We start from the raw sequence: 13,742 nt of genomic DNA, 5'->3' as shown, positions 1-13,742 counted from the left end.
TACTACTGCTACCACTGCTACTACCCATGCTACCATCATCATTACTACTACTACCACCCCCACTAGTACTCTTATTTTACAATACACACATACCGGAGGATCACATCACTGACATCAGCAAACATGACACTACAAAACTAAATCTAATCAAAAAACATTTATGAACACAATATAAGTATTTACATACTGTCAAGAGTTATCATGAAAAAGAAAAATGTCCACCCCCTTCTTCCTTACCAAGAAAGTACATTGCTTAGGATCAATAATTGATCCTAAAGTCCTTTGATAAGATCTTTGCAATCAGCAACAGTTCTCTGGACATCCCAGTGCCGAGACAGTTGCAATGTGTTTTGTAAAACGATATATTAATAAATCGGGAAAAATGCAATTAACATCGATTTAAACTTGACATATCGGTGCCCATCTCTAGTATTCACAATGGACAGAAGATATGCTAGTGTGACTGAGTAATATCATAAAAGTATTTTGCCGACTCACACTAAATCTCCCCCCCCCAAAGTCAAGTATTCACTCAGAGAACTTACAGAAGACATACAATATAGTATTATTAAAACATGATACCTGTTGCCTCCATCTTCGTTCTGCCTCACGTCCCTGTTGGGAGCAGTAGCTGCTGAAAAAGAAAACCATCAACATCAAGCATTCAAACCCAAACAGAATACAATTCATCTAGTGAAATGTATTAATCACATCATCCTCAATTGGGATCGGCGCGACTACTTGAGTACTCAAAGGTTTGTACTCAAAATGTACAAATGCAACTATTTAGCAGGTTATATTTATAAGCATTGACAAAATGAACAACAACAAAAATGTGCTTATTGCTTGTGGAGTACGTCAAGTGCAGTAGTAAAATGATGTACAATGTCCTTTTCAGTTGCTTCCGAAAAAAAACTGTAATTGGAATAACCAATAGTATACACCAAACATTTTTGCCTCAAACACCGACACTTTACCCTGCCCATCTCTAATCCTCACCATGGTCTCTCTCTGCAGAGGCAAAGGTCTCTGGGTCCACCTGCACACCATCCAGACAGATGGACAGGTCTCCCACCACGTCTGTGTTGTCCTGGTCTGAACACAGCTGTAAGATCTGCACCACCTCAGAGACTGACAGACATACAGACACACAGAAAGACAGACACACGTGTAGATGCTAGTTTATAAACAAAGAGTGTAAACATGGATGGATCAGCTTGAATTCTAGCCTTGATGTATCCCGTCTAATATCAGAAATATAACTTGTGTTCCTGAAAAGCGATGGCCTCTGCACGATATGCATGTATTGACCATATACACAGAGTATAGCAAACATTAGCAACACCTTCCTAATATTGAGTTGCACCCCCTTTTGCCCTCAGACCAGCCTCAATTCGTTGAGGCATAGACTCTACAAGGTGTCAAAAGCGTTCTACAGGGATGCTGGCCCATGTTGACTCCAATGCTTCCCAGTTAGCTGCATATCCTTTGGGTGGTGGGCCATTCTTGATAAACATGGGAAATGGTGGAGTGTGACAAACTGGTGCGCCTGGCACCTATTACCATATCCCGTTCAAAGGCACTTCAATCTTTTGTCTTGCCCATTGACCCTCTGAATGGCACACAATCCATGTCTCAATTAGTCTCAAGATTTAAAAATCCTTCTTTAACCTCTCTGATTGAAGTGGATTTAACAAGTGACATCAATAAGGGATCATAGCTTTCACCTGATCAGTCTTTCATCGAAAGAACAGGTGTTCCTAATGATTTGTACACTCAGTGAATATTATTATTTAATCAGTAGCATATTTGGTCACCTACATAGGAGGTGCACTTCTGTGTGTCTTTGACCCCTGATTGTAGTGCAGGAATTCATGAATATATCTTTGAGGGTCACATGGGCAGCACGTCGACCATGACTGAAAGGACTCATTCTATTGGCAAAGTAAGCCCATTCACATGCTTGAGTTAAAAGTCAAGAGCCGCCTCTAATTCCAGCGGAGGCGAGAGCCGCCTCTAATTCCAGCAGCTGAGGCGAGAGCCGCCTCTAATTCCAGCAGCTGAGGCGAGAGCCGCCTCTAATTCCAGCAGCTGAGGCGAGAGCCGCCTCTAATTCCAGCAGCTGAGGAGAGAGCCGCCTCTAATTCCAGCAGCTGAGGAGAGAGCCGCCTCTAATTCCAGCAGCTGAGGAGAGAGCCGCCTCTAATTCCAGCAGCTGAGGAGAGAGCCGCCTCTAATTCCAGCAGCTGAGGAGAGAGCCGCCTCTAATTCCAGCAGCTGAGGAGAGAGCCGCCTCTAATTCCAGCAGCTGAGGAGAGAGCCGCCTCTAATTCCAGCAGCTGAGGAGAGAGCCGCCTCTAATTCCAGCAGCTGAGGAGAGAGCCGCCTCTAATTCCAGCAGCTGAGGAGAGAGCCGCCTCTAATTCCAGCAGCTGAGGAGAGAGCCGCCTCTAATTCCAGCAGCTGAGGAGAGAGCCGCCTCTAATTCCAGCAGCTGAGGAGAGAGCCGCCTCTAATTCCAGCTGAGGAGAGAGCCGCCTCTAATTCCAGCTGAGGAGAGAGCCGCCTCTAATTCCAGCTGAGGAGAGAGCCGCCTCTAATTCCAGCGGAGGCGAGAGCCGCCTCTAATTCCAGCGGAGGCGAGAGCCGCCTCTAAATCCAGAGGAGGCGAGAGCCGCCGTGTCCAATTAAAACCTAGGTGAGAGGAGTTCTTAACTTTAGAAAACTTTGTGATCAAATGCACATCCTTAAAGAAACGTAGGTGCTGGGCTAAAGAAGTACTGCAAAAAAAAACAGGTTGAGGACCTGGTGAAGATCGAAACGTTGTCAATAAACTGCTTACTGGGCGCTGTACTGCGGCTACCCTCTGCTCCAGCCTCTACAATCTAGTGTGTGTTATATATATTTATTTATTTTATATATATTTAAGCAACAAGACCCGAGGGGGTGTGGTATATGGCCAACATACCACGGCTAAGGGCTGTTCTCAAGCACGACGCAAAGCAGAGTGCCCATACACAGCCCTTAGCCGTGGTATATTGGCCATATACCACAAACCCCCGAGGTGCCTTATTGCTATTATAAACTGGTTACCAACATAATTAGAGCAGGAAAAACAAATGGTTGTGTCATACCCTGGGTATACCACAGCTGTCAGTCAATCAGCATTCATGGTTCAAACCACCCAGTTTATAAATATATATTTATATCAGAGGGATTGGGAAAAAAGCAGAAGACACATTTCTATCTAGTATGGATTAATAAAGTATACCTAGTATGGATTAATAAAGTATACCTTATCTATCTACCTGTATCTTAAAGGTTATAATTGGGAGCAAATTCAGTGCGTGGGACACTTGTGGAATATTCTATTCAAGTGAGAGAGACTGTCATTTCTTCAAACAATTATCTTTAAACAATATCGATTAATTATTGCAATAATGAAACCGGTCAGCCCAACAGCTGAGCAACCTAACTGAAAATGAAAAAAAACTATATAGGACCGAAAAATGCTTAGTCCGACTGGTTCCATCTCCCACAAGCCACCTTGGTTATCTACACAGGATGGTGTTTTACCCCCAACCAGGCTTATTTTCCCAGATGCCAGGAAGAAGAGACAATGAGGCATTGTTCTAAACTCTTCCAGGCTCTCTATTGCGGGTCACACACACACACACACACACGTCATCTTGTCTATGGAACGCCCGCGTTTAGGTTTTTATCACCATCTCTAGCAGACTAACTGCAGGAAGATAGAGTGGAAAGCATCTCTTTACAGAAACACAGAATTAAACAGAACAGAAATGTCTTCCTATTAATATCAAACAAACCAGGTAAACACGTAATTTTTCTATCACACACTCGTTTTTACCTATATTCAGTTAGCAGCCACTGCTAAATCGCCGCTGCTATTTTTCTACTATTTCTTCAACTTCCTTCAAATTGAAATAATAAAATTGCACTATCCCTTTAAGATTAGCGTAACAGTACAACATACACAAAAGTATGTGGACATCCCATCAAATTAGTGGATTAAGCTATTTCAACCACACCTATTGCTGGCAGGTGTATACAATCGAGCACACAGTCATGCAATCTCCATAGACAAACATTGGCAGTAGAATGGCCTCGCTGAAGAGCTCAGTGACTTTCAAAGTGGCACCGTCATAGGATGCCACAATTCCAGCAAGACAGTTCTTCAAATTTCTGCCCTGCTAGAGCTGCCCTGGTCAACTGTAAGTGCTGTTATTATGAATTAGAAATGTCTAGGAGCAACAACGGAAGTGGTAGGCTACACAAACTCACAGAATGGGACTGTCGAGTGCTGAAGTGTGGAAAAATAGTCTGTCCTCGGTTGCAAAACTTACTACAGAGTTCCAAACTTCCTCTGGAAACAACGTCAGCACAATAACTGTTTGTCAGCAGCTTCATGAAATGGGTTTCCATGGCTGAGCAGCCACACACAAGCCTAAGATCACCAACGCACAATGCCAAGCGTCAGCTGGAGTGGTGTAAAGCGCGCCGCCATTGGACTCTGGAGCAGTGGAAACCAACTCCATATCAATGACCATGCTTTTGGAATGAGATGTTCGACGAGCAAGTGTCCACATACTTTTGGTTTTGTAGTGTATAGTAAGAAGTGGCGTGAATGAGAGCCACCACTTGCTCCTCATCTCCCTACAGTGCAGTGGCACGCATCAGTTATATTTCAGAGGACTATTTGTAAATATGACAACCACTTACTGCAAAGCTCTTGTATATCTTGTTATACACTTTTCCGCTATCAAAAAGTCACAGAGATTTCATATAATCACATTTAATACTACCTGCTCCGTGCCTCATCAGGAGAAGAGAATGAACTCACGTTTCATATCATTGGACTTGAGGGTTTCACTCATGTCCAATGTGGCCACGCCCAATAGGAAGTCGGCCTTCAGCGTCTGATGACTCCATACCCGGAAAATGAGCTTACTGAAAGGTGTGACAATTCTGTGTAGAGGGTGGAAAACATTTGTTTACGGTTTCACTACTGTACTTAGTAGGCTATACAACAATAGACGAGGAGACGACATGCAATTCTTGGTGACAGGCCTAAACAATGACACTTTTATAAAGGAATGAGTTAACCACATAAACAATAACGAGATCACCGTGGGCCAGTTACCCAGATACGGATTACACCTACGGACTAAGAAGCACTTTCCATGGAGAATCTCTGAGCATGCGTATTAGTCCAAGACTATGAATGAGAAATGCACTATAGGCCTATATGCAAAATGAATATACATGCGAATATAAATTTGTCAGAGGAAGGCGGTGTCAGAGGTAGGCTTTAAAAATGGTGAAAAACTCCAGCCAGCCAAGTCAAAGTATGTTCTCTCTGCTACCGCACGGCAAGAAGTCCCAGAGCGCCAAGTTGGGACCTGAACAGCTTCTACCCCCAAGCCTTAAGACTGCTGAACAGTTCATCAAAATGGCTACCCGGACTATCGGCATTGACCTCCGGAATTGTGTTATATGTATATATTATTTTGCATTGACATTCTTGCACTGGCTCTAGACACACACTCACTGGACCCTACCCACACACTACATAAGCTCACACATAAAGACATGCATGCATATTGACACCACACACACGCACAAGTTTATTATGTATCCCATTGCCTTGTCACTTTATCCCTACCTACATGTATATATTACCTCAACTACCTTGTAACCCTGCACAGTGACGCGGTACTGGTACTCCTTGTATATATTACCTCAACTACCTTGTACCCCTGCACAGTGACGCGGTACTGGTACTCCTTGTATATATTACCTCAACTACCTTGTACCCCTGCACAGTGACGCAGTACTGGTACTCCTTGTATATATTACCTCAACTACCTTGTACCCCTGCACAGTGACGCGGTACTGGTACTCCTTGTATATATTACCTCAACTACCTTGTACCCCTGCACAGTGACGCGGTACTGGTACTCCTTGTATATATTACCTCAACTACCTTGTACCCCTGCACAGTGACGCGGTACTGGTACTCCTTGTATATATTACCTCAACTACCTTGTACCCCTGCACAGTGACGCGGTACTGGTACTCCTTGTATATATTACCTCAACTACCTTGTACCCCTGCACAGTGACGCGGTATTGGTACTCCTTGTATATATTACCTCAACTACCTTGTACCCCTGCACAGTGACGCGGTATTGGTACTCCTTGTATATATTACCTCAACTACCTTGTACCCCTGCACAGTGACGCAGTACTGGTACTCCTTGTATATATTACCTCAACTACCTTGTACCCCTGCACAGTGACGCAGTACTGGTACTCCTTGTATATATTACCTCAACTACCTTGTACCCCTGCACAGTGACGCGGTACTGGTACTCCTTGTATATATTACCTCAACTACCTTGTACCCCTGCACAGTGACGCGGTACTGGTACTCCTTGTATATAGCCTCATTACTGTTATTTTATTATGTTAATACTTCCATTTTGTTAGCTAATCTCTTTTTACTACATTGTTGGGAAAGGGCTCATAATTAAGCATTTCACGGTCAAGTCCACACCTGTTGTATTCGGCGCAAGTGACAAATAACATTTGACTTGAAATGCAAATAGGTATTAAAGTAGCTACTTACACTGTGAGTGACTGCTTCCATTTGGGGGTGTGGGTGTTGCTGCATTTCTCCGTCTTCTTCGACTGGTCGTCCACAGCCACCTCCACGTACGGACTGGGGCCAAACCAGTTCTTTTTGTTCTCCTTCAGTTTGGCCGACAGAACTGCATGCCGTAACATACACAAATCATGTCATGGTAAGAGACTCTAATTAACACTGTTATAAGTCACGGAAGTTAGCCATAGAAATAAACCACAGAAGGGAAATGTGAGATCCTCATTGACCCACCACTGTAGACTAAACACTACCTCTGTTTAGAACGATTCTTTAGCCTAGTTGGTTTACTGTACATCCTACTATGTTTGTTATTCATATATATTTCAACCACTGAAAAAATAAGAAAATAAAGTTATTCTATTCCATCTATTCCATTCATACTCTATAAATACTTGATGAATACACAGTCTGTACCATCAGCTAGGCCTATAGAGAACAAGCACCCGCCAGTCCCATTAAACAGCGCATTCTACAGCTTCGGGTGTCAGTGGCTTATTATTTCATTTAGGATTATTAGTAGAATCCCGATTATCTGAAGCCATGATGACAGCTTCTTCCTGAGGTCCGCCACATAATGAAAAAGACAAAATAGTAAGGTCAAAACTCACCAGTGACTTGAAGTTGTGCCTTCATAGTTCAGCCATTAACAATGCAGCATGCTTTGGCTATGACATGAACTGCAAAGAAAGAAAACGTGACATCACATGTAAACATTAAGAGACAAGAAACACGGCTATAGTGCAGGTGTCCTGGTTTACATAAGGGATCGTCTATAGCACAGGTGTCCTGGTTTACATAAGGGATCGTCTATAGCACAGGTGTCCTGGTTTACATAAGGGATCGTCTATAGCACAGGTGTCCTGGTTTACATAAGGGATCTATAGCACAGGTGTCCTGGTTTATAGGGTTTATCTAGGTGTTTCTGGTTTACATAAGGGATCGTCTATAGCACAGGTGTCCTGGTTTACATAAGGGATCGTCTATAGCACAGGTGTCCTGGTTTACATAAGGGATCGTCTATAGCACAGGTGTCCTGGTTTACATAAGGGATCGTCTATAGCACAGGTGTCCTGGTTTACATAAGGGATCGTCTATAGCACAGGTGTTTACCTGGTGTTGGTTTACATAAGGGATCGTCTATAGCACAGGTGTCCTGGTTTACATAAGGGATCGTCTATAGCACAGGTGTCCTGGTTTACATAAGGGATCGTCTATAGCACAGGTGTCCTGGTTTACATAAGGGTTTATCTATAGTACAAGTTTCCTGGTTTACATAAGGGATCGTCTATAGCACAGGTGTCCTGGTTTACATAAGGGATCGTCTATAGCACAGGTGTCCTGGTTTACATAAGGGTTTATCTATAGTACAAGTTTCCTGGTTTACATCCTACTGTACCCGATGGAATGTTTAAACAGACTCCTGCACTTATGCCTACAACACTATAACAAACCCATGGAGACTTAAGCAAAACAAGGAAGTAAAATGCTAACGTTGAGCATTTTGCTGTACAGAGAGTAGCCTTGGCATACAAATATGGCTATTCAACTGCCTTGTTGTTGTTCTACAATAGAGCTGGGATACTGGTTGAGAAGCCATGTGGTGGTAACAGCTAAATCAGAAGGACAGGAAAAATGTAATCCCTCCTGGATTACCAGATTACATAAACTGGTACATTATGAGTAAGCGATAGTTTCAGACCCTGGTTGGTGTCAATGGTTAGCGGTTAGACCTAGGGGCTCATAGGTAACTGAGTTACAGACTATGGGTCCATGTAAAAAAAAAAAATATGCCATTTGGGATTATCGATGACATTATAGCCTAGATTATGTAAGCATAGGCATATGTAGGTAGCCTAATGTTGTTGAGCAGTCTAAAAGCTATTCAAGTATTTTAGCTAGATTACTAACATCTCCTCTGTCTACTCACTAAGCAGAGTTGTGTCCAAAGCAGAGCCAATATAATTCAAGCAAGTAGATTTAATTTAGGTTCAGGAAACCTGTTTTTTTACATAATAAGAAATGAAAATGTAGGTAGTTCCTCGGCGTACACATCACAGACAAACTGAATTGGTCCATCCACACAGACAGCATCGTGAAGAAGGCGCAGCAGCGCCTCTTCAACCTCAGGAGGCTAAAGAAATTTGGCTTGTCACCAAAAGCACTCACAAACTTCTACAGATGCACAATCAAGAGCATCCTGTCGGGCTGGATCACCGCCTGGTACGGCAACTGCTCCGCCCACAACCGTAAGGCTCTCCAGAGGGTAGTGAGGTCTGCACAACGCATCACCGGGTGCAAACTACCTGCCCTCCAGGACACCCTACACCACCCGATGTCACAGGAAGGCCATAAAGATCATCAAGGACAACAACCACCCGAGCCATTGCCTGTTCACCCCGCTATCATCCAGAAGGCGAGGTCAGTACAGGTGCATCAAAGCTGGGACCGAGAGACTGAAAAACAGCTTCTATCTCAAGGCCATCAGACTGTTAAACAGCCACCACTAACATTGAGTGGCTGCTGCCAACACACTGACTCAACTCCAGCCACTTTAATAATGGGAATTGATGGGAATTGATGTAAAATATATCACTGGTCACTTTAAACAATGCTAGTTAATATAATGTTTACATACCCTACATTATTCATCTCATATGTATTTGTATATACTGTACTCGATACCATCTACTGCATCTTGCCTATGCCGTTCTGTACCATCACTCATTCATATCTTTATGTACATAATCTTTATCCCTTTACACTTGTGTGTATAAGGTAGTAGTTTTGGAATTGTTAGGTTAGATTACTCGTTGGTTATTACTGCATTGTCGGAACTAGAAGCACAAGCATTTCACTACAATTGCATTAACATCTGCTAACCATGTGTATGTGACAAATACATTTGATTTGAAATGCATGCGCATGCGACTTTCTAAGGCAATTGTCAGATTTAGCCTAAAGTAGCCTTATCATCGAGGGTTGGCCAGTTTGGTCATCTGCACGGCGTAACCATGTAAAACCAGCGTAAACTTGCAATTTGCTAACTGTGTCAACAAGTTAATTCATGTCTAATAATATAGCATGGGTACTGTCCACACCACTGAAACAACAAACAATCATTGCAAAGTAAAAAAATATATATATATTTTACCTTTATTTAACCAGGCAGGCCAGTTGAGAACAAGTTCTCATTTACAACTGCGACTTGGCCAAGATAAAGCAAAGCAGTGCGACAAAACAACACAGAGTAACAAACAAACAAACATACAGTCAATAACACAATAGAAAAATATATGTACAGTGTGTGCAAATGTAGAAGAGTAGGGAGGTAAGGCAATAAATAGGCCATAGAGGCTAAATAATTACAATTTAGCATTTACACTGGAGTGATAGACATGCAGATGATGTGCAAGTAGAGATACTGGGGTGCAAAAGAGCAAGATGATAAGTAACAATATGGGGATGAGGTAGTTGGGTGTGCCATTTACACATTGGCTGTGTAGAGGTACAGTATAACATAATTGTACTGGTGCATAGAGTTGTATGGTTTGTTTAACTTTGCAATCATTTGTTTTTGATTGGCATACATTTTAAAGTAAAAAAAATCATGAGTCTGCATCTGTTACAATGGAATTGCCCTAAAGCAGGTTGGAGCAGTCTAAAAAAAATCCTATATCTGCTAATCATCAATGCAGTGATCATGAATTGAAAATAATGTAGGAAAACAATGACAAATGTATAGGATATTGCAATATAACCCAAATGCTTTAGACTAAATGTTAATGCCTGTTTGATAACATGTTTGTAATGACAATGGGTCCCACAGGGACCAGAACAAGATGGTCTCAAAATAGGGCTGTCCCCCTCACCTCATTTATTTACTAGCTACTGTAACCTGCTTAATTGCTTGATTCAAGGCAATGACTCTTCCCTTGGTTTCTTAACTACCCCACAACCACAGTCAATTAAGTCAAGCTCAGAAGCTACCACAAATTCCATAACTGCAAACAGTAAATCTGACATGACATAAATCAGCTAGCTACTGCTCTTATAAACTCAAATGCTGACTAGTAAATTTGCTAGGTATTGTTTGTTTTAGGGAATAGGTAGCTAGCTTGCTAGCTAATCCAAGTTTTTGTGCAAGGTCTAATATGGTTGTATTTTGTATTTTGCTAGCTAGCTAATGTTAGCTACCTAGCTGTAAAGTATTTTAGCTACCTAGCTGCCCTGTACGTAAGCTAGCTATTCTTTCAATACTTTCAAAAATCATAAAGGTAGCTAACACAATTTATAAATGACTTCTACATGGAAAGGGAGCGACATAAATGGGAAATGGCAAGAGAAGATTTCAATAACAATCCCAGGACGCTGAAAGGAGGCCAAACAACAAGCTAGTAACTTACCTAGCTAAATCCACATAGCAGCTAGCTATAACAACCCTGGTAGCTATCTAGCTGTTAGCTTCACAACATAAAACAATCACTAGTTAACTACACTCTTGATGTGCATAACTATCTTAATAATTAACTAGTAGGATGTGTCAATAGGATGTGTCGTGAAGGTTTGCACAGGTTTGCTCGCTTTGAATATCGATGTCACTTAGGTGAGCTAGCTAACGTTAGGTACCCTATCTAACCATCTACGGATATCTTTGAAAATGGACAATTCCTCCATATAAAACGATTGGATTTACATCTTACCCATATCAGAGGGCAGCAAATGTTTCTGTAAATATCCTTCTTACGCCCACCAAGGAATGTGGATGGTAAACAACGTCTCAGAAAAACTAAAAAGCTGTATGACAAGTACCACTCTGAATTTCTTCCTGACCGTGTCATGTGACTAGAAACCACAGACAGAAGGGGTAAACCCATATACGTCACGGTTGCTATAAAACGGAAGGTTCCGTTTAGAACGTTTTCTCATCACCAAATATGGTACTGAGAGGAAGTCTTGTCGCAAGTACTGGTAAACTGAGGATGGAACTAGGTGATACTGGGCCAACATTCTGCTAATTTTCTCATCTATGAAACATCTGATCTCAATGCACAGTGCACTACGTTTTATAGACATGACAATTTGCCAAAGTTTGAAACAATTGCGTTGTTTGGAGTGCAACGTCGAATTGAGTTTCTGCACATGCGAACTTCACAGATAAGGCGTTCCCCTTCTGAAATATGCAAATACCGAATTCAACGAGCCAATGGGATCTCGCTAGCTTGTGCTTGGCCTGTTTTCCCCACAATGCTTCATTTGCTTCCACTGTAAACGACACAGGTTAACTATCTTGGATCAGTTATAAATATCTTTGACATAGTAGGCCATGTATATAGACTGGAATAGTAATGGCGTCTTTTTGTAGGCACTTTACTCCGCTAAGGTTCTTTGGACAATGCCTATGAATAAAATTAATGGTGTTTTTGTAATGTTTTTAGATAAACGCCGAAAATAAGGTATGTGGTAAACACAGGTTTATGAGAGCTTATACGTTTTGTTCTATGAGATTATCTTCATCAGCTAACTACACTTTCAGAATTTGTAAGATGTTTTTGTAATAATAAATACAAACGATAAAGCCTTCATAATTCATAAAGGTAATGTTAACTGACTGCTATTATCTCATAGAACAAAACGTACAAGATCTCCTAAGCCTGTGTTCACCTCAGACCTTATTTTCGGCATTAATTCCAAACTCCTATGGTAATTTATTTCAGGGTTTTAGGAGTACAAGCTGGCCTGCTCTATTGCATTTTATGTAAGGGGCCGTTCGACATCGCAGCCGACTTTAAAGGAGAGTTGGGACTGAATGATCTACAGATCTTGCACCCTAAATAACTATTCAATATTTTTGTCGATTAGTCAGTCACAATTTACCCATGATACATCAAGGTAGTGATGCTCTCGAGCACCAATCATTTCAAGAAATTTGAAATTCCCTCCCAAAATATAAATACAAAAAAATATTTTGATACATTGAAACAAAATGTGGGAGATTTTAAAAAGTGTGTGACAGGGCACAGACCATAGTTTTAGTTAGTGTTTCCCCTGGGACTAGGGGTGAACATGTAAAATGTATAAAATAGCTTTTGTCACCAAAAGTCCAGTGCAGAGTTTGTGAGGTGTTTGCTGTGCAAGTGTATTTGTGTGAGAGCAACCATTTTAAGGGCTGTCTTGAAGATAATTGTTTGGTGATCAATTGTACTAAGAATGTAGGCTATGTGTTGAGCTTAATCACCAATGTTAGTTTATTAAAGTTTGACAGTATTCAGTGTTATCTATATTAAACACTTTTTTCTCTTTTATCTCCCCATTGTTATGTAGCGACCTTTAACCTAACACCTAGTGACCTTGTCAAGAGGTTAGGACCTCTTGGTGTAGCAGTTGAGGTGTTGGCTAGAAAGTTACTTGACCTGGGTTTGAGTCCAGGTTGGGGCTACCCCCTGAATTCATTACATTGGAAGCAGAAGCAGGATGGTGCCTGTGACATCATTAGAGACGCTTATTCACGAGAAGGATTTGGTATAGAGAAGAGTGGGGATATGTTCTGCCAAAGGAAGGGGGTAATGTTTTTAATGTAACCTTTATTTAACTAGGCAAGTCAGTTAAGAACAAATTCTTATTTACAATGATGGCCCACCCCGGCCAAACCTAGGCGACGCTGGGCCAATTGTGTGCCGCCCTATAGGACTCCCAATCACGGTCGGATGCGATACACTGTTGTTTCCAATGGGAACAAATTAGATCCTATTGCCGCGTTCTAGCATATATTAGCATATTTCCGTTAGGGAACGCCTACTCTGTGAAGTGCGCGTGTAGTATAACTAAGTTCGCCCTTGCACTCTTTCTACACAATGCAATCTTTTTTTTTACTTTGGCAAAGTGTAACATCTGCAAAACTTTCTCCACTCTGTTTGTGACAGATTTTAGTTTTGGGTAACAAAAAACTGTATTGAGATCAAGGTTGCTGGATCAAATCTGTCGTTCTGCCCCTGAGCAAGGCAGTTAACCCACTGTTTCCTAGTAGGCCGTCATTGTATATAATATTTTTTTCACAA

The 13,742-nt window shown here is 41.7% G+C and overlaps 1 protein-coding gene across 4 annotated transcripts in view; it reads right to left on the bottom strand.

The window, feature by feature from the left end:
- LOC115144060 (E3 ubiquitin-protein ligase Itchy-like) overlaps positions 1–11,530 on the bottom strand; it is a 40,509-nt gene extending 28,979 nt beyond the window's left edge. Inside the window, exons 1-7 of one of the 4 annotated variants that reach the window (XM_065004108.1) lie at positions 11,388–11,530; positions 9,839–9,891; positions 7,296–7,364; positions 6,652–6,793; positions 4,865–4,989; positions 1,000–1,131; positions 583–634 (exon numbers count right to left, since the gene is read on the bottom strand). In XM_065004108.1, the coding sequence (XP_064860180.1) occupies positions 583–634; positions 1,000–1,131; positions 4,865–4,989; positions 6,652–6,793; positions 7,296–7,320 (476 nt within the window). In that variant the 5' untranslated portion in view covers positions 7,321–7,364; positions 9,839–9,891; positions 11,388–11,530. The remainder of the gene's footprint in view (positions 1–582; positions 635–999; positions 1,132–4,864; positions 4,990–6,651; positions 6,794–7,295; positions 7,365–9,838; positions 9,892–11,387) is intronic. The other 3 variants (XM_065004106.1, XM_029684711.2, XM_029684731.2) reach the window with 3 other exon arrangements.
- Between the last annotated feature and the right edge of the window lie 2,212 nt (positions 11,531–13,742).

The sequence above is a fragment of the Oncorhynchus nerka genome, linkage group LG2 (genome assembly GCF_034236695.1).
Source record: "Oncorhynchus nerka isolate Pitt River linkage group LG2, Oner_Uvic_2.0, whole genome shotgun sequence".
In the NCBI taxonomy this organism is placed as follows: Eukaryota; Metazoa; Chordata; class Actinopteri; order Salmoniformes; family Salmonidae; genus Oncorhynchus; species Oncorhynchus nerka.
The sequence above is the reverse complement of the archived record's forward strand: the minus strand, read 5'-3'. Positions and strand labels throughout refer to the sequence as shown.